Source organism: Mesoplodon mirus (assembly GCF_964341445.2).
Source record: "Mesoplodon mirus genome assembly, chromosome: 9".
Lineage (NCBI taxonomy): Eukaryota > Metazoa > Chordata > Mammalia > Artiodactyla > Ziphiidae > Mesoplodon > Mesoplodon mirus.
The window spans coordinates 86529511-86556513 of record NC_138985.1 but is presented as its reverse complement, the minus strand read 5'-3'; the positions used below and the strand labels follow the sequence as shown (position 1 = coordinate 86556513).

The 27003-nt window shown below is 39.7% G+C and overlaps 1 protein-coding gene across 1 annotated transcript in view; it reads left to right on the top strand.

Moving 5' to 3' along the window:
* Positions 1-3795: 3795 nt before the first annotated feature.
* FAM3C (FAM3 metabolism regulating signaling molecule C) overlaps positions 3796-27003 on the top strand; it is a 46696-nt gene continuing 23488 nt past the window's right edge. The window contains exons 1-3 of the mRNA XM_082632351.1: positions 3796-4011; positions 16271-16325; positions 20234-20338. Of these exons, the coding sequence (XP_082488477.1) occupies positions 16313-16325; positions 20234-20338 (118 nt within the window). The 5' untranslated portion in view covers positions 3796-4011; positions 16271-16312. The remainder of the gene's footprint in view (positions 4012-16270; positions 16326-20233; positions 20339-27003) is intronic.

Sequence of the window (27003 nt, the reverse complement as noted above, 5' to 3'; positions counted from 1 at the left end):
AAGAGAAGTCAGGAAACTTGGAGTCTTTACAGAGACAACTAGGATTAAACTTGGCTCAACTGATGACGCATTTAGCTTGGCAGGAAAGGAGTTGGTAGGATGAGAGAGTAACACTGGTGTCCCATGTCTTATACCTATAGGCTGGAGGAAGTTTGAGAGTCCTGAATGCACACTTCTGTAAACATTCTGAACAACAGTTTTTAAGCCACACCTGGGTGTGCTATTTAACTTAGTGTAGGTATCGTCTTTGACACTTTTACTCTTGTTTTTATTAGTCTACCTCTGTTTTTTCCCTCCCCCTGGTATTCTTGAAAAGCTAGGAGAGTCCCTGGCTATCTCTCTACAAGTTTGACTTTACAATCCAGTATAAGCATGCTTTAATATTTTAATGTCATCCCACTCCTAGGACTGGTCAGCTTGCATTTATGCATGTATGTATGTATTTGTTTATTTATTTTTACTTTGTCTTCTTACAAACCTTTTCCTCCATGTTTCAGTAACTTATCACTACATAAAAAAACTACCAAAAAACGTAGCAACTGAAAACAGCAACAAACAATGATTTCTCGGGCTTCCCTGGTGGCGCAGTGGTTAAGAATCCGCCTGCCAAGGGCAGGGGACACGGGTTCGAGCCCTGGTCTGGGAAGATCCCACATGCCGCGGAGCAACTAAGCCTGTGCACCACAACTACTGAGCATGCACTCTAGAGCCCGCGAGCCACAACTACTGAAGCTCGCGCGCCTAGAGCCTGTGCTTCGTAACAAGAGAAGCCACGGCAATGAGAAGCCTGCACACCGCAAGGAAGCAGAGCCCCCACTCACCGCAACTAGAGAAAGCCTGCGCGCAGCAACGAAGACACAACGCAGCCAAAAATAAATTAAAAAAATAATAAATTAAAGGGAACAAAAACAATGATTTCTCAAGATTCTGTGGGCTGGCTGGTTCCCACGTGGTATTGTCTGGGGTCACTCATGTGGTGCACTCAGCAAGGAGCTTAGCTGGGGCTGGACCACACAGATGGCTTCACTCATCTACTGACTCTGCATGGCTGGATGGTTTGGGTCTAACTAGGCCTCTCCTCCACTAATACTTCTTTTGTTGTTGTTTTTTAATTTTATTTTTATTATTTTTTTGGCTGCGTTGGGTCTTCATTGCTGTGTGTGGGCTTTCTTTAGTTGCAGTGAGCGGGGGCTACTCTTCGTTGTGGTGTGTGGGCTTCTCATTGCAGTCGCTTCTCTTGTTGCGGAGCACGGGCTCTAGGCGTGTGGGCTTCAGTAGTTGTGACTCGCGGGCTCAGTAGTTGTGGCTCACAGGCTCTAGAGCGCAGGCTCAGTAGTTGTGGTGCACGGGCTTAGTTGCTCTGCATTGGCCTCTCTCTCCACGTAGTTTCTTCTCGTTCAGTAGCCTGGTCTGAGTTTATGTGATGACTGGATCCTAAGAAAATGGAAGCTTCAAGGCCCAGAAGTTACACAGCAGCACTTTAGCTGCATTCTGTGGGTCAAAACAAGTCCCAGGGCCAGCCTAGTTTGCAGAGGAGGGACACAGACTCTACGTAAAAGTGGCACGAATTTACAGGAATGGGAGGAATTGTTGGTGGCTGTATTGGCAGGCAGTCTACTACTCCATATACAGATAACTGATGCCAAATGAAATATTCTGCTTGAGAATGGGTCCAAATAATATTCTGAGGCTTTTCATCAAGTTTAACCTTTAGCAATATTATATAATCTTTATGTGGGAAATAGTATAGTATAAATTATAGTTTTATAGAAAACCTTGTACCCAGTGAAGAGAGAATTAATTTTCTTTTTAAGTATAGACAAGAGTGAGCTTTGAGGTTTGAATTTTGGGCATGTGGGTTTGAATCTTGGCTCTGCCACACACTAGCAGCAGGATCTTGGACAACTTTCTCTTTCTGTCATGCACTTTTCTTCTCTGTATTTATAGGATTATTGTGAGGATTATATGAGTAAATATATATAAAGTGCTTAGGAAAGAGCCTGGCGCAAAACAAATAATAATAAATATCAGCTTTAAGAATATAAATTATCATTACCTGTTATGTAACATAGCAACACTTCTTTGGATTAAGCCTCTTGGAGCTGCAAAGTTTTCTGTAGTCTTATTAAACACAATCACTAATCCTGACTATTCCTCCTGCCTCCCCACCTCTTGCCAAGTAAAAAGGTAGGTGAAAAAACTGATTAACAGCTGCTCTAAAGAAGTGATTTACCAACTTTTAAACATTGAAATCCCTACGAAAAATATAATTTACATTGTAGGCCAGGACACTGTAACCTACTCAACCACACTTAACACTGTACAAATGTTTCATGAAACAATACTTATCCTCAAGTTGTGCTGTGAACTCTGATGTTTTTTGTTCTATTCTGTTTCAGTGACTCAACAACAAAATGTTGGTTGTGACCCACTATTCTTAATTTCATTACCTACTGAAGGGTTCTAAGTTACATATTACGGTCATTGGATATTCAACACACTTTCAGTCCAGAAATTGTTTCAAGTGTGTTGCTATAACAATATAGCATATGTCATTTTCATACAGGCCAATTTGGTTAGGGAGCAAAAAACTGTTTTCACAACTATGGCCTGACCTCCCTAATCAAGAGGCTTCTAAATTCTTTCATTGGGACCTGAGGAGGTAGGGAAGGCATGGTGACAGTACACGTTGTATTTTGGTATCATAAGAAACAAAGTGCCTTGTTTGTTTGGAGCTAGATGGACTAGGCTGGAATTCCAGCTTCACAACTTACCACCTTATGTGTTTGAACAAGTGATTTAAACTCAACTTTGGAGTCCTGGTTTTTTGATTGGTTAAAGCAAAATACAGATCATATTGACTTCGGTTGAGTTGTGAGCATTAAATGTGAACACATTCCCAAAGGCCCATCAAGGTCCGAGCAAAATAAGGCTCTCAGAATACATTGATTGCTTCCTCCTCCTACCATGGAACACAAACTTCCAAATTCATAGCTATTACTTAAGTTCTGTGTTTTATATTTTTGCAGGAAAGTTAAGACTTGGTAGAAGACTAACTATGGGTAGACCCTATTATTTCTTTAATGCAATTTAATTTCTACAACCATGTACTGTTCTGATATTCTACCTAATAATAGTTAATGATGAGAGTTATAGTTATTAATTATTCTGGAATATGTATCGGAATTATGAAACTATTTTGTGTTCTCAAGTTTTGGATAGTGGGACTTGGATTGACTTCTCAATTAACAGCACAATCGTGGGAAAAGGTGTGTACAGGAGAAAAACATTTCTAACTGTCGCGTTCCTAAATAAATGAAACAAAAGTGAGGTGCAAAATACAAGCACTACCTTTCTCCTTGGGTTAGACCTTTGGGGTTACCAACGTTCTAGCGCTCCTACAGGTAGTATTTTCACTGTAGGTTAGTTAGCTTTTAAGGAGTCAAAAGGAAATCGCCTACGACCTTATGTTGATATGACCGTCTCCTATACCCTAGCTGGTGGACTTCTATAATGGGACTGATTACTTTAAAATTTCTTCCTTTAAGGTGGGGATTATGGAAGTGTGGGTCAAGGCGGGATGTGGTGGGAAGAGGCGATACCTATTTGCCCTCTTGTGGGGTGCGGCCGGCGGCCGCCCCTGCGGCTCCCACGTGGCAGGTCCCGAAAGCATAGCGCAGGCGGGGGGCGGGGCCGCAGAGCCCTCCCTCTCAGCTCTACGGCCCTTCCCTCCGGCCTGCGGGTTGCCCGTTCGGTCCTCCACCGCCAGGGGGCGGGCGCGGCTTCCCGGCGGCGGGACCCATTAGTCGCGGCGGGGAAGCGAGGGAGGCGGCCCAGCGGTTAGCTGGCTTCCTCTTGGCCACTCGCGGGGGTGAGGGGAAGCCGTAGGAACCCGGGAGGAAGCGGAGGAGCGAGCGGGAGGCGACGGTGGCTCCTGTCGGCCTCCGGCAAGACTGACCGCAGGGAGGCCGGAAAGCGGGCGCGCGCGGCGGAGAGGCGGGCGGGAGGCCGGTGAGACGCACGGGGAGGCGGACGGAGCCGCGGCTGAGGGCGGGGAGGATGGAGGGAGGCTGGGGGCAGCCGGGCACCCACATTCACCTTCATCCTTTGCTCACCCCGCGACCGCCGGCCCGGGGTGTGCCCGGGCGTGCTCGGGTCGTCGTGGCGCGTCCCGCCGAGGGCAGGGCGCGGCAGGACCAGGGCACCAGAGCGTGGTTGGCCGGGGGTCCGGGCCGCCGCCCCCGCGCGGGTATCCCCAGTACGCCGGCCAGTCCGCGGAGGGCGGGGCGGCCACTGCACCTGGCGCTTCGGCCTGTGACTGGCACCTGGGACGCGTGGCCGGCTCGGGGGCTCCCGCTCGGGTCGGAAATGGGGGCCGAGTGCTCTAAAGAGGCGGGGATGGAGTTGTAGGTTGCATTTGAACTCTGAGGAGGGCGGTCTTGGCTCACTTGTAAAGTTTTAGTGTCTTCTAAGTTGGAAGTACTTTTTATTTTTTTAAAACCTATTTCGGCCCATTGGCATTCGGTGTCATTGATGGATGTGCTGTACGTTCCTTTTTTTTTTTTTCTTTTTCTTTTTCTTGTTTTTTTTTCCCATTTGTTTGCCGCTGTCCTCACAGTTTCTACCATATGTTACGATTTGTGACCCTAGATCTAAATAATGGGTATTGGACTGACGTTGAGATTAAGATCTCCAGCTGTATAATCTTTTGTGTTTTCATCATCCTCTACCTTTTGCTTTTTAACATTTTGTGTCATACAAAACTATTTAATTGACAGAACCTTTTCTTTGTTTCTTTTTATTTGGCCTAAAAGAATATGAATACAATGATCCTACATATTAGATTGCTTAGTAGGCACTGTGTCGGGTGCCTTCATATGCACATTTATTTCTTACAACCCATAGAGTAGGTCCGTTTGTGTATCTTTCCCAATTTTACTGAGAAATTATGAACTCCCATAGACGTTACGTAGAGGTTGATGCTGACAGTAAATCCCAGACCCCTTGAACTCTTAACCACCTTTCAGGACTAATGGTATGCTGTCAAATTCTACAATTTTACATTAAGGGAAACCTTAATGTTATTCATATAGTGCATCATTGAGTACAAAGGGATCTCCATTTAATTTAGAACATACAAGTTACTAACTCATGCCATTCAGCAACAGATTGGCAGAATCAGCATCCGGGTTGGTCATATCATTAACTATCTCTTTTTAAAGGCTGCCAGTCTCTTGAGTTCTCTGGCAGTTTACTAATTAAATCACAGGTTTTTTTTTTTTTTTTTTCCCAGTGTATACAGGTGTGAGAAGCTTTGTTTCACAGATTCTGTGTAATGTTTTCTCAGCTCATTAAAGACTAGCATTTCTTGATAGTAAGAAATAAAACGAGTTTCATGCAGTGATTCTCAACCTGGGGATCTCTCAGAATCACCCATGAATGAGGGTTTTTAAAAAGGACGCAGTCAGCCCCCGCTGCCCCCCGCCCTGCCCCCAAATCCCCAATGGAGGGGGCTTCTGTTTAAAAGGGAGTCAAAATAAGACTGAGCACCACTGGGTTAAAGTGACTTTTTAAATAAACCTAATATATGTTACAATTAAAAAAGAATTACTAACTAATCTTTTCATAGCTAAAGAAGATACATTAAAAAGGGAAAAGTCACTGGAGAGAGGGTCAAAGGACAAAAGAGATTGTTGAATGGTGAAAAGTAGTCCCTGTGGGGAATCATAAGAATGTTTTTTTTTCTTTTACCACATATTTTAGGTCTTAAATGGGCAGTCTCAGTATTCAGCAATTTTTACATTCATTTAGACATATGAGAGTGCCTATATGTGCCAGTAATTATAGGTAAGGTGGATACTGTGACTAAGGCAGCCTGGGCCCTCACAAAGCTATTGGGTTGGCCAAAAAGTTCGTTCGGGTTTTTCCATAACATCTTATGGAACTTTAAAAGGTTTTGTGAATTTTATTCTGCTCCTAAAATAGAGCCAGCTGATGTTCTCTCAGAGGAGGAAATTGTATTCCACTGCCTCTACATTTCCACAGTTTGCCCCATCAGTATTCTTTCATTGTCTCCTTCATCGGCCTGTTCGTTTGATTCAAGCTATTTTATTACTTACATCTGCCTTATTTATAACCTAATTAATTTTCATCTGTTCATTATTTTTCTAGTCTCTGGTGAGTTTTTAAATTTCCTTTAAAAACTAAATTTAATCCACATAACATAAAATTTACCATTTTAAGTGTACAATTCAGTGACATTTAGTGCATTCATAGTATTGTGCAGTCACCACTTCTGTTTAGTTCTACAACATTTTCATCACCCTAAAAGGGAACCTCATGTTCGTTAAGCAGTTACTCACCATTCCCCAACCTTTGGCAAACACTAGTCCGCTTTCTCTGTCTACAGATTTATCTATTCTGAATATTCCATGTAAATGGAGTCATAAAATAGGTGATCTTTTGTGTCTAGCTTCTTTCACTTAGCAGTATGTTTTAGAGGTTCATTCATGTTGTAACCTGTATCAGTACTTTGTTCCTTTTTATGGCTGAATAATATTCCATGTACAGACACATATTACATTTTGCTTAGTCATTCATCCATTGATGGACCCTGGTGGGTTTTTGTGTGCTAGTGAGAAAAGGTTATGTGGACGTCTGTAGCTATGAGTCTGCATTAATTTTCATCATAAGTTCTGCATGGCTTGTTTAGATAGTATCATGGTTATCAGGTGTACTACTTGACTCTCCATACCATTCAGCATCTGCAGTTAGGTGATCATTAAATGTGTATTGAAGGACCTGTGGTCAACAAAAAAATGAATTTTTTAATTGGTTCAGAAAGTTTTACACTAGAACCTTCTTACTACCAGTTCTTTGCAAATGGCTACTAACTTGCATCTCCGGGGCCCTTGGGCAGATGGAGCCACTCTGCTCCTCCATTTCTTCACATGAAAAGTTTGACTGACAGAATTATGTCTGCCCTGGTGCAGTGAAATTCTGCAGACTACTTAAAGACCGTATAAGTGAAGTGAACGTATAGGGGAATTCTAAAACCTTCAGAATAGGAACCTGTAACATCCCATCTGATATAATGTAAAATATTATAGTTACATGAGGAGATGAAGATAGTTTACTAGTTATACTCTCCTGTAAATTTGTGCCTTTCTCTCGTCTCATTTTGTAGCGATTTGTGAACTAGGCACTTCTTTATCCTGCTTATGTTCAACTTCTTATAGTTAACATGTAGTTTTATTTTTGCTCTTGTACTCGATAATGTCTGTTTCTCCCTCCATCCTTTTCTTTCTTTCTATCTACCCATTCATCCATCTTTCTCCTCTTGGATAAAGAGGATTAAAGTAGGTTACATTACAGCTGTTTAATCAACAGTTGTGGAGCTCTGAAGGAGCAGACAACAAAATGTCATTTTGTCTTGTTTTCTGTTTTTGGTATGTTTGTACTCTCAGTTACAGAAATCTAATCCCCATTTCATTTCTTCAACTGGATCATGACTTTTTTTTTTTTGCGGTACGCGGGCCTCTCACTGCTGTGGTCTCTCCCGTTGCGGAGCACAGGCTCCGGACGCGCAGGCTCAGTGGCCATGGCTCACGGGCCCAGCCGCTCCGCGACATGTGGGATCTTCCCGGACCGCGGCACGAACCCGTGTCCCCTGTATTGGCAGGCGGACTCTCAACCACTGCGCCACCAGGGAAGCCCACGAAATATTTTTGTCAGGAGAAACCTGCTTAACTATGTTAGATTTGGGATGGGGAAAGCTGAGTACATGTCCATTTAGTTTCTAATTACTTCAAGTATTGATATTTACAGAAAACACGGTTAAATGCCTGTTGATCAAGTGAAATATTTCAGAAATCTAATACCACATTTCTGAAGAGGAAAGACTGTAGGTCTCTAGCAAATTCACATCACAGTGGTGGAAGGAGTTGTCCTCTGGAATTCTCAGTGTAGGGTGAACACTGTTGCAATAGTTCTGCTCTTAGAGGGTAGTGTGCATGTGGCCTGGCAGGCTTGATTACTTCTCCCTGCACTAGTCACTGGGGCCAAGTCAGGACAGGCAGGGCACTTGCATGATTAGCAGGGCTCTTTGCTAACTGCTTTTTAACTCGAGGAACAGGTTGGGATGACAGTTATAGTTTGTTGTGTCTCATTCTTAAGAGAATAAAGTTTTATCCAGCTGCTGCAGAACAGATGGAAGTTTTCTGAAGTGTTACTCTCTCCAGGCACTGCCAGGAGAAGCAGATAAAAACAAAGGATAGGGCTTCCCTGGTGGCGCAGTGGTTGAGAGTCCGCCTGCCGATGCAGGGGACGCGTGTTCGTGCCCCGGTCCGGGAAGATCCCACATGCCGCGGAGCGGCTGGGCCCGTGAGCCATGACCGCTGAGCCTGCGCGTCCGGAGCCTGTGCTCTGCAATGGGAGAGGCCACAACAGTGAGAGTCTTGCGTACCGCAAAAAAAAAAAAAAAAAAGAAAAAAAAAAAAAAAAACAAAGGATAGCAGATTATGCTGGGTAGACAGGCTGTGGAGGAAAGCTAAGTGCACCCAGAACATTTTGTGGGGAAGGGTGCGGTGCCTTCTGGTTCATTTGTGCTTTTCCACAGTATGCTTTTAATTCTGTTTCTGAGGCCCAGTTAGATATTAATCCTCTTTTTAATGTAATTTCAATGTGTAATTTCAATGTGATGCTATTGTATTAAGAAAATAAGTAAAGCCATATGGTATTAGTTTAGAAAACTTATAAACCCAGGATTAGATCACTCTTATCCCTCTCTTAAGGTTTTCAATAGAACATTAACGCTTTCTTCTAAAAGATTTATTTATTGGTTCTATAGAGCCATTGTTTAGAAGTTTTTGGTCTGTTGCTCTACAGTCTCACCTTTTTGAAGGCCATTTTGCAGGAGATTGGATACATTTACATTTTGCTCAGTGATCTTTGGAAAAAGTGAATATATTCTTGGCATTATAGAATTATACAGATCTCCTCCTTTCTTTCCCAAATACTTTGTTTTTAGTTCCTTTGCTTTTTTTTTTTTTTCCCTTCTAGTCAAAATGTAAGATTAGTTTAAAAACCTGGGATACTTTTCTAGTTGTTATGTAGACATCGAAAAATTTCCTTTTTACCATATAGGGTCATACTTTTAAGTGTCTGACACATGTGTGTTAAAATGGTAGATTTTTAAAACATCCATTCTCTAGGATTCTATATCAGAGTCTCCTACTAGAACTAAAATACTGTTAAGATAGTAATTGGATTATTTTTCTGTTGCTCAACAGAAACACCAAATTCTATTAAATTCACAATATTTATAACACGGTGATAGCAGCTCACATGTCATACTGAGTGTTTGAATGTTAAGATTCTTTCAAATGAATGCAGTCTTCTCACCCTCTTCATTTCGTTATTTCAGAAATGTATCCCTCCTGGTGAAGATGTGTGCATAGTGGCATCTGGGGGAGATGGGTACTTGTTAGCAGTCTGCACCTACTATAGTGACAGCTTTCTATTAAAGCAAAGTTTTCTTAAAACTAAATATTTGGAATTTTAAAGATTGATCAAACATCAGATGCACAGTTACCCGCCCCCCCTCCCCCCGCCGTCTCCCTTTTTTAAGCCCATTACAAAAATAATCACTTTTAAACACTTTAGAAAACAGTTAAGCTCTCGTCACCATCATTTTACAGTTAATGAAATGGGATATAATAAGATTAATTTTCCCTGTTTTTTTTAATGTCTCCTGGGATCGTTTGGAAAACACTCCTAGATTTATTCCCATCTTTGCTGTAGGTGGACAGCTTCATCTGTAGGAAGGGAAGGACTTCTTTTCTCTTGAAGAGGATCCATTATGTTGCTTCTCACGGAGTATATGCTTCTTCCATGAAGAGCAGTTGATTATGAAAATGTATGGTGAACACGTATGGAACACAGAGCTCAGCGTTGTCTGATTTGTCCTACTTCTGTACTAGTACTTCTAAGAGGACCCATAGAAGCCTTATGAGAATTGTATATCCCACAAATAGCCCAGCAAGAAATGTTGGAATATTAGAGCATGGTCAGGAAAGTTTTTTATTCCTCTATTTTAAAAGTTTTTAAAATTTAAATTCATTCCTTAACCTCAGGTTGGCAAATTGTGACCTATGGGTCCACATGGGTCATGAACCAAGACTGGCTTTTATATTTTTAAGTGGTTGGAAAGAAAAAATCAAAAGAAGAATAATATTTTGTAATGTGAAAATTTTATGAAATTCAAATTTCAGTGTGCATAAGTAAAGTTTTATTATAACACCACTGGGCCCATTTGTTTCCATATTGTGTATGACTGCTTTTCAGTTACGACTGCAGAGCAGAATATTTGAATAGAGACTATATGGTCCACAAAGCCAAAGCATGTACCGTCTGGCCCTTTTACAGATAGTTGCCAACACTTGCTCTCTTTTATTTACATAAATGCAGGTATTTTTTGCAAATAGTTTTCTTTAAATACCATACTTTTGTTTGTAAGCATAACATTAGAATAACTTACCCTTGTGACTTGTAGCTGCAGAATTCTTTTGATTTCAGTAGTATGTCATTTTCCTCTAACTGATCTGGGACTGAAAATTTAGTCTCTTACATTTTGATCTTGAGAGGGGGTCTGGGTTCTCCAGAGAAATAGAACCAATAGGAGACCATCTGTCTGTCTGTCTATCTATCTATCTATCTATCTGAGATAGACAACTATCAGAAGGAATCAGCTCATGCAGTTGTGGAGGCTGGGAAGTCCCAGGGTCTGCAGTCGGCAGGCGGGAGTCCACAGGCCTGAGAGCCGGGAGAAGTCGGTGTTGTAAGTTTCAGTCCAAGTCCGAAGGCAGGTGGAGACCAATGGACCAGCTTGAAGACAGTAGGGCAGAGAGAGCAAATGCTGCCCTACTCAGCCTTTTTTGTTCTAGTCAGGTCTCCCAGCGGATTGGACAAGGCTCACTCGCTTGGGGAAGGCAAATTGCTTTACTCAGATGTTAATCTCATCCAGTAAGACCCTCACAGACACACCCAGAATGTTTAACAAAGTACAGTCTCTGGGCACCCAGTGGCCCAGTGGAGTTGACACACATAAATTAGCCATCACAGGGCCTAAATGTACTTTGAATCTATTTGCTTGCACTTTTACCTTTTTTTCCCCCGCCTTAGTCCTCTTGAAAAGCCCCAGTTCATACGAATATTAGAATCGTCTGTTGATTGTCAGTTGATTCATTTAAAATTGCTGTCCAGGAGGAAAAATTTTCTTCTACCCTTCTAGGTTCCTCTGCCTGGTCTAAAAATTAAATTAACAGGAAACAGATTAACAGAAAATCAATAGTTCAATACTATGTATACATGGGGGAGACCCAGGACAACTGAGTCCTTAAATACTATCTTCCGCTAAAGACTAAAGAGGAGGGCTGTAGGGGGTAGTGGTTTGGGACTTCAAAGGGGAGGAAGGCAATTCACGTGGAGATGGAAAAGCAGATGTTTGGTTAATGTTTGCTGGGTCTTGCAGTGGCAATGGGACACCTAGAGGAATTTTAACAAACAGATTTTGCTAGGTTCCTCCCTGTCTACACATGTAGTTCATACTACAGTTATCTGTGGTGATAGTTCCCTTCCTGTTATAGACCCTCTATAAATTCTTTAGGTAGCTAAGGGGGAAGGTCAAAGAGTCTTTTGAGCCTTGACTGTTTCCAGCTCAAAATAATTAACACACCAAAGAGACATTTTGGGTTGCAAATTTTGTTTCCTTACATTGCCCTTTGGCCAGCACTGAGTTAAAAGTGGATTGAATGGAGTGATAGTTTTTTTATATTTTTGGAGTCTCATTGGTAGTATTTTCTTCTGGCTTAATTAAGTAGTCGTTTGTTAATAGTAAATGTATCAGTGAGTGTGTCTGTGTACTTCATTTTTCTTTGTCCTTTCTGTCTTGGATGAGTGTTCTTTTTTTCTTTCTTTTTCTTTTTTTTTTAAATAACTGCATCCTTTAATGGCAGTAATACAGTTATTGGATTAAGAGACCACAGAAGGAAAGGCAAGTAACGTTTCTGGAAGACAGATATGGAGTAACAGAAAGGGGGCAGAGTAGAGTCATTCAGTGATCACTGTAAAAATACAGTGCGTTATATACATATTTGCACCATCAGCTTTCAACTCTGAAATAGTATTTACACTATTGTTACAATCCTGGTTAGAGAACAGTTTTTCTTTCAAAGCTCGGTCTGATGGCAAATGAAAATTTCGGGTGAATTCATAGTCCCATGAGGTTCTTAGGCTGCGTAGTCTAAGAGGAGGGTTTCAGCTTCTATTTCATCCACAGATTTCAGTATTAAAAAAGTATTTAAATTTGCTTTTGCAAAAGAAAATTCTCAAAGGAGGGAAAAAAAAAAAACCCAACCATGGCCACGCTGTGTGTTCTTTCTTATTTTACAAACACTAAGGGCTGCAGCCCTTTGCTTCAAGGCCAACAGTGGTGGCTGAAGAAAAATCTCACTAATGATTGTTTAAAACAAAACAAAATAAAGCAAAAAGACACAAAGACAAACCAAACCAACCTGAGCATGGTGCACTGACCCTGTGGGGCTGCCTCTCCCGCCCTTGCTTCTGACCCCAAACTCAACGACTATTTCTCTTCTGGGGCAGGGCGTTTGGTATTGAACCCTCTTTAACCTCCTACCCCGAGGAGGTGGGAGGGGGAACCCTTTGGCTGGGACACCATGTTTCCTCATTATTTGCAGGAAAGAGTCAGGGCCCTTAAGCAAGGTGTCTGAGGAGGTGGGATGAGGAGGAAAAAGGCAGGAGACCGCGGCAAGTACCGACACACAGGCAGGAGGGAGCCTGGGCCGCACAGGCCTCGCTCAGTTCCCCTCAGGCCGCGTCCTGGGCCTCCTCTGGGGCTCTGCGGGCAGGATGGGGCCTCAGCCAGGGTCCCCGGGGGAGGTGGGGGGAGCCCGGGCAGGCGTCTCTGCTCCCTTCCCGGTTCAGCGGGATGAGGAGAGCAGGACACAGGCTTTGGGTTCCACGCCCCCTACCCACAGTGGGGACTGACGAGTGTTCTAACACACATGCTTAGTCATTTTGACAACCCATCAGAGCCCTAGAGTGGCTAGTTGGCAGCAGGGATTAGCAATTCCCAGAGCAATTTGCAAAAGCCAAATTGATTGACGTGGAATTTTGTCAGGAAGCTTCTTAGAGCATGGCAGGGAGCTGCTGGGAAGTGGAAGGGAAGTGGAATTGTTTATAGTATCAGCTTCTTACTTTCCCTTCACATGACCTTGGACAAATCCCTTGACCTCATCTATAATGCCATAGGACTGTTGGGAAGATTACATAAAATAAGAATGTGTGTGACTTACTCTGCTGTTTGCATTATTTCCTAGTTTTTGTTAAATGGCAAGACCTTCCCCTCCTGGTGAATAATTGTTTTTATGGCTTATTTTGTTGATATAGAATGGGCCCTTCTAATTTACCTGATGTAGCTCGAGTCCACTTCTCAAGGAAAGAAAGAAAGTGTCACTTGACCTGTGTTTTTATCTATTGTCCTGAAGTTGATTGATTGATTCTAAGACAATGCCTGTTTATTCAGGCCTGAATTTAACAAAACTTCATGAATTAGACCAACATAGACAGTTGGGCTAAAGGAAATGTTTAAATTATAAGAAATTGGAAGAAATCCGGTATGTCGATCCGAGACCCTAACGCAGGTTCTCTCTTTAAATCCAGGTTACTTACTAAATTAACGTTTATCCAGAATAGTGTTTCCTTGCTCAGGGCAGCATGATGGCCCTGCTTGCAGTGGGCTCTGATGATTGTGCACTTTACATGTTACAACCTGATCTGGCTCAGTCACTGATCTATAAAATACTGAAACTTACTGTTTTGACCTAGACTACACTTTTGGGGGGCAAAATGTATTTTACGAATGTATTTCACAAATGTGCTATTAGGGTGTTTGTTTGTTTTTTAATCTATCTTAGAAACACTCTCCTCCTACCATCCATATTCTTATTTTGGAAATGGCTCTAATTTCTATATCTCTACTTTTTAATGAATATATAAGAATAGTTATAAAATTTTCACCTGTTGCCTCTGAATTAAAGGGCTCTGAATTTCTAGCAGACCTTTTTCCTCCTTTTATTGCTGTGTTCATTTTCTCTGGACCTTTTCTACCTCCCCTTGCTTGTTGGAGGTTCAGTTTGAGGTATATACCAGACTCCATTAAGGTGTTACTTTCCCCCATCCCCCAAGATGATTCAATGTAAAGATTTTCTTTGTTTTTAATGTCCTCCTAAGAAGACAAGTTAGGAGTGATTTGGAATTAGCATATTGTAAACATGCTCCTTGATTTGCTCTCAAATATATTCAATACTCTTTCCTTATGCCCATTTACACTCTTGAATCATTAATTTGCTTCTTAAGCAAACTAATTAAAAATGTGTCATGGCTGAGATTTGATGAGATTTTAATTTAGAGATTTTATTAAATGTTATTCTCTGAGAAATTTAATGGAAAACATGAATTTGGCTAGACCATTGTAGTTGCTTATACTGTGGTCTTACTAGTGTTAAGTTTAGAAGCAGGCTGGTTAGGCAGTCCAAACAAGGGGTAGGTACATGAGGCAGTGATTCTAATTGTACAGGTGTGACCTCCTCGGCAGGTGATGGGAACAGTGAAATAGAACATCAGGTGCCTGCTCAAGTGCTTATCACTCTCCCCAAAAAAATTATCGCAGGCCACGTTCACATAAGAGTGATGTTATTTTGGAGTGTTAGCTGGGAGGAAAGGCATATATGTGTGTTTTGAACATAATATTCAATCTTGCTGGAAGTCAAAAGAGGATTTATAGCTTGTTAGGGTTTTCATTTGAGAAGCCAAGATTTTTTTTTCCTGCTTTTATGTGGTAATTTGTGGATACTTCAGTATCTCTTGTTTCCTTTTAGCATTTTCCTGGCCTGTGGCTAAGTAACAGTGACTTTTCCTATTATGTGGAAGGTGTTCAGATAACTAACAAAGGAAATCAATAATGCTCAGTTCAGTACTAGTATAAATATAAATGTTGATATTTTCTTCAGGTAGATTGAGCAGGAGGAAGGGAGTTCCCATAAGAACATTGGTCCTTTTAGATGCTCACCACCTCCACCCCCGATAATTCCTTATTGGTGAATAAGAAAACTGGATGTCTCACTCCCTTTCAGTGTCCTTCAGGAGTCTGCCATTGTTTTTATTTGAATCATTCTGTGCATTACTAGATCAGACATCAACATTGAAACATCAGTACTAAAATACAGTCTAAAATAAAGAAATATATATTTTTGATTGATGGAATTCATTAATCGAAATTTTCTTTTGAATACCTTTCCTGTACAATAGATTGAGTAGACTGTGGAAGCTGTCTAGCTGAACTCGAGCACGAATTTCCTATCAAACTCATATACTTGCTTTCCCATTTTCCTTTTAAAATTTCACCTATCTTGAGTTATTTCTTAGGGGGGAGGACACAAACATGTACGCGGATTTTTTTTTCCAGTATCTATTTCCTGTTATTATTAGAATAATATCAGATTACAGTTTCTTCATTTGATGTATAACATACACCGTCAATAATGATGATTGCTGGAATATTTAAAATTGCAGTTCTATGGGTCTGAATATGTTCTTTCACAAACTTAAATTGAAAACATGAAGAGGAAGAGGACCCCTGGTATTAAGATAAGGTGCCTTTCCTATAAGTGCTTATCATAGTGACACCTGAATTGTGTCATACTAAAAATGAAATGGCATCATATACTGGAGTGAGCCCTAGAGCAGGAGCCAGCAGACCTAAATCCTCACCCCATTTCTGCAGGTAATTTGTTCCCTGACTGGATAAGCAGCTTAACCTCTTTGGACCTCAGCTGAAAACTGGTGGTTTGGAACCAAATATCAAAAGTTTGTTACAGATGCGTAATCATTGAGAACAGTAAGGCATCATCTGTCTATGCTTGATGACAAGTTTTCCCTCCATCCTTCAGTTAGGGAGCGGGGGATAGAGCAGTTTTAGACACACCCTTCTCTCCGGAGCTTTTATGGCCCAGTGGAAGGAGACAGGCCCAGTGCTAAGAGCTTTTTCATTAAATGTTAATATTGGTAGAATACTTAGAAATATCATGACATTTACTTAATTAGTTTAATATATACACTCCAAATCAAACTCAATCTAGGGAGGAATGCTCATTCTAGACCTAATGATGTTTGCCTTTTCTTTTGATTTTAGGAGCTTATTTAATGAAAAGTGCCATAGACTGAAAAACCAAACATGAGGGTAGCAGGTAAGATACTTAATTCAGTAGAAATAATTTTGCTTTTTGTATAACCTGTTTGTTTGGTAATGACTGAATGAGAGGGTAGATAATCATTGTCTATGTTGAGTGTGACTGAATATAACAAACTAAATCATTATTTAGCCTTTTTACTTTTTTAGCTAGTTGGCAAATCATAAATTGGACGTTTAGTGGGTTCTACATAAGTTTTTTGGGGACACTTCTGTTGAAATTATTTACGCTAAATATTTTAAGTTATGGTTTTTAATGTTTACGTCCTTATACATTAAGCTGGTTTGCCTAATAATATAAAAATATATATATGTATAATGTTCATATAAAGAACGATTTTGACAACTTAGGGAGGCTGATTTTTATTTTTGCTAAGTTCTAGTTTGTTGAGAAAAATGAATTGTGAAGTTTAAAAGCTTAAATCTTTCCTGTGTGTGTACATAAATTGAAACTAGTGTATGTGAAGAATTCAGTAAAACGTGTTTTGTGTAAATGACTGTTGTAATTGCTAGGTCAGGTTTAGACTGCATAAGTGAGGTTATGTGTAAGGACATCTGTTCCTTAGGCAGCATACTGAGGAAATTAAAAAATACCATTTGGTGTTCATAGTATTAAGGTAGTTACCTTTATCAAAAGACAGATCCATAAATAACAAGAGAGGCTGAGACCTCTTCCTAACAATAGTGAAAACAAGTGTGATCCCTCCACCCTGCCCCTCTAGCACAGCCACTGTGTAGAAGAAATGCACACTTTACATAGAAATTCTGCCAAGTAGTGTGTGTCCATCAGCTTGTCATTTCTCAAAATCAAGATAGTCATCCTTTTAATTATCATCTCACCAGTAAAAAAATATTCTTATGGGAGTCTCTAAAAGTACGGTTCTAAAAGTACGTTACTTAATTAAGCATGGTGATTTGAAATAAAGCAAGTTTCTATTTCTCATGTAATTCTACATTCATTCTAGTTGAAATTAACTTTGTCATCTAATCCATTTCTCTGATTTTGACTATTAATACCAAGGTTAATTGATGAGTAATTATTCACTGAGTGCTGATGTTATATTTGACACTGTTCTTAGTGTAGGTCTCAAGGGGACTGCCTTTAATGAAGGAATAAGGAAGATTAGCTATTTATTGCTTGTAGACTAATTAATCTCTTCTAATTAAAAAACAAATCCTGGTTGCTTTGAAATATCCTTATAGCCATTATTCTTACAGTGAGGCATTAATATCTCAAGTTTATGCTTTTTGGTTTGTGAAAAATAGGGACACACTCAGATTAGTACAGTCCATGGCTGGAAGTAGGAGGGAATCTCATGGGTGGAATGGGAACTGTGGTGTGCTGTGGGTCAGCCCCTCCCAGTCCAGAAGTGGATGGTGACAGCTCTGGAGGAGCCCCTCTGCAACAGGAGGTCCAGAGCTCTACCGTTATGGAGGCTCTGCTGGTCTTCACCCGCCTGCCCCTCTCACGGACCTTCTGCTTGTTCTATCACCAGTTAGTTTCTCCGCCTCTAAATTCTCTGTCTCTTAGAACTTTTGTTTCCTCCTATTTCCTTTGATGGTTTCTTATAATTGAATATGTCTTGGTTTAAAACTAAATTCTGCCGCTAACTAGTTATGTGACCATAGGCAAGTGATCTAAATTTTTGACCTTGTTTTCCTTATTTGTAAAATGAAAAGAGTATCTTGAAAGGCTGTGCAAATGAGGTTGTGCTAATAAGGCACTTAGATCTGTAGTAGGCACTCACTAAATGGTGTGTGCCATTTTATATACATGTATGTATATGTAAATATGTTGTATATTGTTTAGTGTAGGCTTAGGTTTAGCTTGGTATTGAATTTAGTCCAGAACTTTTGTGTATTATAAACTTGGTATCTTAATCACTGTGATATTTCAGTCTTGAACAACGAAGGTTTGGTATATCTGCTTTAAGGGACAGGGAAAGATTATTTGCACATGCCCATGATTGCTAGAAAATGAGATGTTAAGACTGTCATGTGATGTATAATCTTCCAGCCCTTGGTCTTAAATGATCCAGAAGGAATATGCCACCTGTTAACCTTTGGCAAACACTTGTTGAGATTATTACTATGTAACAGTACAAGGCACTCTACTAGATCTTGTGGGGGAAGAGTTCAAAGCCTAATGGAATTTTACTCTCTTATGTGCTGAAAATGTAGGTGACTTGTAGCCACTCTTTTTAAATTTTTTTCTTTCTTTTTATTCAAACAGAAAGTCACAAAAATTATAATCATCCTCATCAGTTCACTCAGTCCCATGTAATTAATTTTTTTTATCTCGATCTTTTGTTAGCACTTTTATGAATTTATCAGTTTTCCATTAGAGTTCTGAAAATGCTTATTCATTCAGTTCAGCAGTATAGTCAGTTCCCAGAAACCTGTACTTGTCAGAGTCTTTTTCATGAAAACAGGAAGCAGTTTTGGAAGGGGGAGAAGGAACAAAACAGGAGGCGGGGTAGGAATTGATTGGTTTAGTAGTTAGGCTTCCTCCTTGCCGTCTCATTTCTATATTTATAGAGCCTTTCTAAATAAAAATGAGTAGCTCTGAGAATCTCCTGCTTCTCGGCATCATCAGCCCTTCTGAGCATCATCAGCCCTTCTGAGCATCATCAGTTCATTCATTTCCCTTCCCCGTAAGGATACAGTCCCAGTCTCTAGGTTTATGAAATTAGGATGAACACAGTTCTTTTTTACTCTTCCTTATCCGGTAAGTTGAGTTTTGGTAGTTTCCCTGAAGAATGTGGTAATTTGATGGTAGTGGAGAACCTTACAAAGCACTGGGCTCTGTCAGGATCCCTGGATTCCTGTCCTTGTGCTGCCGCTAAGATATCTGTAATCTTGGGCAGTTGCCTCACTTGTGGGCTTTTGTTTCCTTAAGGATAGTGAAATGACTGCTGTTCTTTTAGATCAATATAAATTAAACTTTTGGTAAGAGAGGGGAATGGAGATTATATAGGCAAATATTAATATTGTTTCCGAATAGCCTAATGAGATGGCTCTGAAATTCTAAGAGTAAGAAGATGATGTTTCTTTCCTGTCATTTTTCATGTCCTTTCGTATCTTGTACTTTTTCTTTCCTAGATTTGCTTAGCTGTGGAGAAGAAAGGCAAGTAATGATTCATATTAAGCAGTTAATTAGTTAGTAATAGTGCTAATTATTTGTAAGGCACTCAGAAATAATTAAACATATAAAGGTACAGAAGACTAAGAGTCTGTTCACAGAGCTTTCCATGTAACCGTGTTAAGTGTGACAGGTGCCGAATTCAGTCCTCCAGGAGTGGGGAAGGTGTGTCTTAAACTTTGGTGTTAAGTATGAGGGGAGGTATTTCGTTGTGCACCATACCAGGAGTGCTTGTGTGCTTCAAGAGATATGTGGGTCGGCGAGGACAGTAAACCGTTACATTTCACTTGAGAACTCCTTGCCGAGTGGATGACCTGGTCTGTTGCCTTAGTATCTCTGGAAGGTTCAGTGTTTTTGTATCCTCTCTGTCTTGTATTGCCCTTTATCATCGAAAAGGATTGAGAATGTGTCATCCCACATACTTGGTGGCGGCATTCCATTAGCCTTGATACTTTTGTGTAGTCAGCCAGAAGTTGATAGTAGGTCATTTTTTTCCATGAGAAAACTAAGCAGATGACTCAGGCAGTCCTGTGTCTAGGTTGCTAGACAATCTCATAATTGTTTGATCAGAAAAATCAATCAAAATAGATTGTTGGTACAGTTTTTGTTGTAACTCAAGTAAAATTAAGATTCAGTAGATAAGAAGTAGATATTTGTTAGTCTTAAGAATTTTTTAAATACACTTACGTTTTTCATGGAAGTGCATAACTAAAAGTTCTGTGGGCTCATAAGCTCATGTTAAATTATTTCTGCCCTTTATCTAGGTGCTGCAAAGTTGGTGGTAGCTGTGGCAGTATTTTTACTGACATTCTATGTTATTTCTCAAGTATTTGAAATAAAAATGGATGCAAGTTTAGGAAATCTATTTGGTAAGTTTTATATTTTTTTCCCTTTCTTAAATTTTATTTGTGATGAGATTGTCTTTAAATTTTTACCAGTTACTCTGCTGTTTAGGCTGTCTAGAAAAGAAAATGAAATTATATTGGTAAGTGATTCATTGGAATATTCTAAAATGTACAATAGAAAATCTTACAATTAATTCAATATAAAGCATGAATCTTCTATTCAACGTTTTGAATATATTTAACGGGGCCTATTTTATGCGTGCCTAGGGACATTATTCATGGCATTCTAAATGCACCTGCTAGAAGATATCACACCCTATTTGAGTTGGCTGCTTAAAAACTTGGAACCAAATCTAACCCTCAGTTAGCAAGTGATTAGGAGTCATGATAATGCATTTTAAATACCAGCCATAGAAGTCCATCTTGCTTTCCTACCCTTATTTTCCTTCTGCACCATTTTTCCTTTTAGCAATTTATTTGATGCTGTGTTGTAAATGTACAAGCTGCCTTAATTCAGTTTTAAACAAAATCTTTAAGTTGATAAAATAAGTTAACATTTGAAATGTTTGAATAAGCTTTGGCTGAGCACTGTTTAAAGTATTAAAAAATAACTCATGAAAGGTCAGACTCTGAAACCTAGAAACAGTATTTTGACCTAGTAGGCAGAAATCGAATGAAACACCTTGAGATCTCTGGAATAGTTGGTGAGTTTTGCTTTCCGTAAATTAATATGAGACTGAATACATTCCCTCTCAAATCTAGTTTCAAGACTCCCTTAAACCAGTGTTTCTCAAACTTCGATGTCAAAGGAATCTCTAGGGAATCTTGATAAATGCAGATTCTGATTCAGTGTCTGGGATGGGACCTGAGAGTCTGCATTTCTAACAAGATCCCAGGTGATGCTGATTTCCCATCCATGGACCATATACTAAGTATCAGGCTTTAGACAGTTCTGGCATGTAGTCCTCAAGTTTCTGTATGTTTTCATTTCTGTACATTTTCAGGTGACTTTTCTTACAATGACAACTTAAAAGTACTTCCTTGTATTGCACTGAATTCTGCCTTTTATTCTCCCAAGTAATTTCAATCCACTGATCTTGCTTCTACCTGCTGGAGCTCTCTTCCACATTAATGATCTCTAAAATAGTTAAGTTGTGGTTATTCTTCTCCATGCCATCTTTTTATAAGTTTTCATCTTACCAAGTTGTAAAATCCTCCCTTTGAACCATTCTTCTTAATGCACTGTTTATTTTCCTCCTGTCAGTTTTTTAGCACCCATCTTAAAATGAAGTATCCAGGATCGAGCATAGAATAGTTGTTGCAAAGTATAGTGAGAATTGTGTTGACTTCTCCTGGGCCGTGTGCGTCTGTTACTGCAGAGGGCCAGCCTGGGGTCCTTTGAGAGCACAGCTGGTTTTGGTTGAAGGATGGGGCACAAAAACATGGAAGACATTGAGGACTTGTTCAGTGTTGCTGTGGAAACAATGTGCTGTAGCTAATTCTTCTAAGTAAGGTTGATGGTAAGGGAAGACAACCATGGGGATGGTAGCTTGAGGCAGAAGTAAGTTGAACATTTTTTTCTTTTTTGAAGTAATAGAGAGGTTTTCACTTCTCTATAGGCCTCGGGCAAAGAGTCAGTGAATTACAAATCAATGGGAAGAGATTAAACAGAGAGAAAAGGATGGTCCTGGAGAGAAGGGAGCCACGGACGGGACCATTGGTACAAATGAAAAATTGCTTTGGGAAAAGGCCCACTGTTTTCAGAGAGAAGAGGCTGAGTGTGGCCACAGTGTTTCCCTGGTTTGGATCTTCATCTCTAGTCTGGATGGTTTATTTGGACATTACAGGGATGTTCTTGGGTCTGTTTCTTATCTTTGATATCTGCCTATGTCACCACTGCCAGAGCAATTCTCTTAAAACTCTTGAACCTTTAGTATTTCAGTGGAGAGTAAAATCTGAACTCCCTGCTAGGATGGCACTCAGTCCCCAGCCTGCCTCTACCTTCCCCACCTGTACTCCCCACCCTTCCTGCCCTCCCTCCCCCACACTGGCTGTGCCCACATGCACGTGATCTACAGACACAAACCCTGTCCTGTCCTTTCCTACCTCAGCCTCTGTTCATGCTTCCTCACCCCGCACATCTTTCTCATCTCCCCTTCATCTGTTAATCCTTCTCATTTTTCAAAACTGCATAAATGCCCCTTCTTGGGAGAAATTGTATTTTAGTCTCCCTCTTTTCCCTGTTAGAATGTTTCTCCTTTTTCTGAACTGTCCGTTATAATGCATAGTACTTATATCTCAATTTGGGCTGATTTTATTCTGCCTTACATTATAGAATTTCTTTTATTCTTTTTCATGTATTCGGCCTCCCTTACTGGAGAACGAACGTTGAGAGCAATAATATCTTAGTGACTCACCTAGCATCTAGCGCTGGGTCCTGTACATAATAAATGCTGATGGAATGGAAAATGAATATAGGTAATTGAGGATTAGGATTTTTACATGGGGAGGAGGAGTATTTCAAAGTGGGATTCATTTAAAGCTGTATTAGTTGACAAGCCACTGGTCATCAGCTATGAACAAACACTGAGCTACTTTAACTAGGATAGTCGTCTTTCTTAATTTTCATTTTGATTTTTCCTAATGTTACAAATGTGCAAGTTTTTATTGTGTATGTTTTAGCTATTTAATTTAGGCATTCTTAGGGCAGATGGTTTATTTTGTTGTCATAACTGAAGTTATGACAACTGAAGTTATGTTTTGTATCCACGAAACGTTATTGGATTCCAATCTATTGAATTGGTGAAAATTTAATTTGTGTGGTTATTTTTAATTCTTATTTCAGAATAATTCAGCAAAGATAGACATATAGTTGTGTTTAGCATCTAACTTAAGTTTAACTCGACATTAAGATTGTTTCTATAATCAGTATCTTAGAGGGACCCATGAGATTAACTAAGTTCTTTTGGTGGTGAACTCTTCCCATTTTTCAACTTGTTGATATAATAACTTACTTGATAGTTCATGTAAATTTACATTCAAGTTGATTATATAGTACTGTTTTAGAAAAATAAAACATTTCTAGAAAGGAAGAATGAAAAATTTTGCCTGCAATTAGTAGTTGAAATAACCAAAATAGATTCTGATTTTTTTAAACAATTTTTAACACAACTTTTTATTTTAAGATAATTGTGGATTCACGTGCACTTGTAAGAGATAATATGGAGAGATCCTACATACCCTTTACTCAGTTTCTCATTGGTAACGTCTTATAAAGCTACATACAGTGTCACACTAGGACATCAGCATGGGTACAGTCTACCAGTCTTAGTTATGATTGTGGTTTAACATAGTGTTAGTTTTCAATATGGATACTTAACAGCTAGTAAATGTACTGAAAACAGTCCAAAATATTTTTGCAGTAAGTACTTAATATTCTCTTTAGTCAATTTATTTTTACCTTTCAGATTTAAACCACTGAAATAGTATATACATATAAATTTTCTGAGACATTATTAAAAACTAAAGTACAAAGTAGTTCTATTGGATTTCTTTAGCCTGACTTGTTGAAAAACATTCACTGATAAAACCAAATGTTTATTATCGTTTCTTGAAGTGAAAAGCTGAATATATTGAAAGACATTAAGAATTAAAGCTATCAAGGTAGTTTGAGAAATGAAAGTTGCAGAAAAGGAGGGATTTTTGTGTTTGTGCGTTGTGCCCATACTCTACATGTGGAAAACATCCCGTTTTATTTATGAAAATTTACCTTTTTGGTCTCCAGGTGCTAAAATTCTCAGAACTGCAGGCTAAATAGAGGGCTTTTGCTTGTGATGCATATTGGATAAAATTTGTTTTAATCTGAAAAGTTTTTCACAAGAGGTTTTTTTTTTCCTTTGAGCATCTTCTCCCCTTACTCTTACACAACTTAAATGGAGGTGATGTTATTTCTCAAAAGTCTGATGATTAAGAAACATTTACCCCAAATTTTATCCCAGTAAAGTTTTTTAAATTGAGTTGCATTGATTTATTATTTATTTATGAATACCTCTTAAGTTTTCCAATCAAACCCATTTGACCATTTTAGAAGCTCATCCCTGGTTTTCCTTCTGTCTCCTTTTCCTCAGCCACACTCTTCCTCTGAGTATTAGTTGATGATTAATGTCTCTAAGATTTCTCTCCTCAGCCCTCTCCTCATTTTAAATCCTCCCTTTGGCCTCATCATTTGCCAGTTTTCCAGTTTATATCTTCATCCCAGGTCTCATTTACAGCTGGCCTCTAGACTTCCGCCTGGGTCTTCTCCAAGTGTCTTAAAATTAACAGGTCCACAGAGAGCTCAGCACCCATCCCACACCCCATCTCCTCACTAGACAACAAACATCTTGAGTGAGAGACAGTGTTTTTGTTCTTTGGCTCATGTAAATGGATAAATGAATGCTTCTAAAGGCAAATGTCTGAGTGGTAAACTTGATTCCTCCCTTTCCATCACCCCTCCATCTGGTCTGTTCCACAGCCGTCATTGTTCTGAGCCTGTCAACTTCTTTCAAACCCACAGTCACTGCTTTTGTTCAGGTTGCTACCCTTTTTTACCTGGATTACCTTAGCAGCGTCCTTGTCCTTGTGGACTCCTTGTCTCGATCGAGTCTTGAATCCTCTGCAGTCTGTTCTCCACTCTGCAGTCAGAAGGATGGTTCTGAAAGCTCCCTATCCTGCTTCCTGCTCCTGGCAGGACTAGTGGTTTTTATACCTGTGTTCATTAGACCTCAGACAGTCCCATTTTGTCGGGGGGGTGAATATAAGTCTGGGTGCTAGAATGAGATATGGCTTTGAAAACTGGCTCTGCCGATGACTAATTATGCATAGAACAAATCCGGTTGCTAAACCTATCTGTTCTCAGTTTCTTGCTCTTTAAAACAGAGGTGATGGGCAAATCAGTGATACATGCAAAAGTACTTGGTAGAGTGCCCCACATATGTGAATGAGCTCTTATATTACCCCTGTTTTGATCCCACTGTCTTCCCCGTATCTGGCTATCATAAGTTCGGTATGCCAGCATTCCTGATTTGAACGTTTCTCTGTAAGCATCTTAACATCTGAGCCTGATGATACATGTGTGTTTAGGTCTAAGTGAAATTGAGACTTTCTTTTTTTTTTTTAATTAATTAATTAACTCATTTATTTTTGGCTGCATTGGGTCTTCATTGCTGGGCGCACGCGGGCTTTCTCTAGTTGTGGAAAGCGGGGGCTACTCTTCATTGCGGTGCGCGGGCTTCTCATTGTGGTGGCTTCTCTTGTTGTGGAGCATGGGCTCTAGACACGCAGGCTTCAGTAGTTGTAGCGCACGGGCTTAGTTGCTCGTGGCATGTGGGATCTTCCTGGACCAGGGCTCGAACCCGTGTCCCCTGCATTGGCAGGCGGATTCTTAACCACTGTGCCACCAGGGAAGTCTCAAGACTTAATAGTCTACATGCTGCTAATCACTGGTTGCTAGTCACTCTCTGGCTTTCATTTTCTCATTTACAAAAGCGAGAGCATTGGACCGAATGGTCTCTAGAATTATTTTTCCCTTTTGTGACATAATTAAGGAAAAATGATATAATTAAGGAAATTAAAAGAATGAGCCTCAGCACCCTAATTTACTAATTGATCATTTTTTGTTTCCTTCAAGTCTTTGTCCTTATCCATGAATATATTTAGTACTCACAGATAAAGTTTGTTTTTTGCTCTATTCCATGCATTAAACTTTTCCCATGTGACTGCATTGCATTTATGACTTCAACGGTGCATAATATTCTTAGTGTTCTGTAGAGTTATTGACCTTCATTTACTTAGTCGTTTCCCTGTTTTTAAACATTTACATATTATTTTCAGCTTTAACCTTCTGTTCTCCAGTTTCAGTACTGGTTTTACAGGAGATTCGCAGTCATCTAAAATAGTACAGAACTAAAAACTAAGTGACTATTTATAGTCAAACAGCTGGCAAACATTTATGACACTGCATGCTTATTAGCTAAATCAGGAAATGGCTATCCACAATACTATTGACGATCTGAATTGTAATCTCCTGGGCTGGGACCAGATGTTTGTGCTTTTAAAAAACTCTAAGTGTAGATGTCCAGGTTGACATCTACTGCATTCGGGTTAAGATTTGATCAGAAAATGCTGGCTTCCTTGAAGTGATAAATGATAAAACTCTTAGTAATGATCTTTTTTTATTATTATTATACCTAATACATTTCTATTTTAGGGAAATTAAAGCTTCCTACCACCACTATCTCTCCTGTGTGCTTCCCACTCCCCAAATCTCTTAGCCTAACCTCTGAGATAGATAGGACTTTATATGCATATGTACACTACACCATACAGCAGCAACAACTTTTAAACACCCTAATAGTCACCAAGTATATATTTAAACTCATTTAAAGGGAAGTTTGAAATACTGTATGATATCACTTATATATGGAATCTAAAAAGAACAAACTCAGAGAAACAGAAAAGAATGCTGGTTACCAGGTGTTGGGAGGGGGTGGAGTTAATAAGGAGACATTGCTCAAAGGGTACAAACTCCCAGTTATAAGATTAACAAGTTTGGGGATTGAATGTATAACATGGTGATTATAAGCTAGTAATACTGTCATATACTTGAATGTTGCTAAAAGAGTAGATCTTTAAATGTTCTCACCACAAAA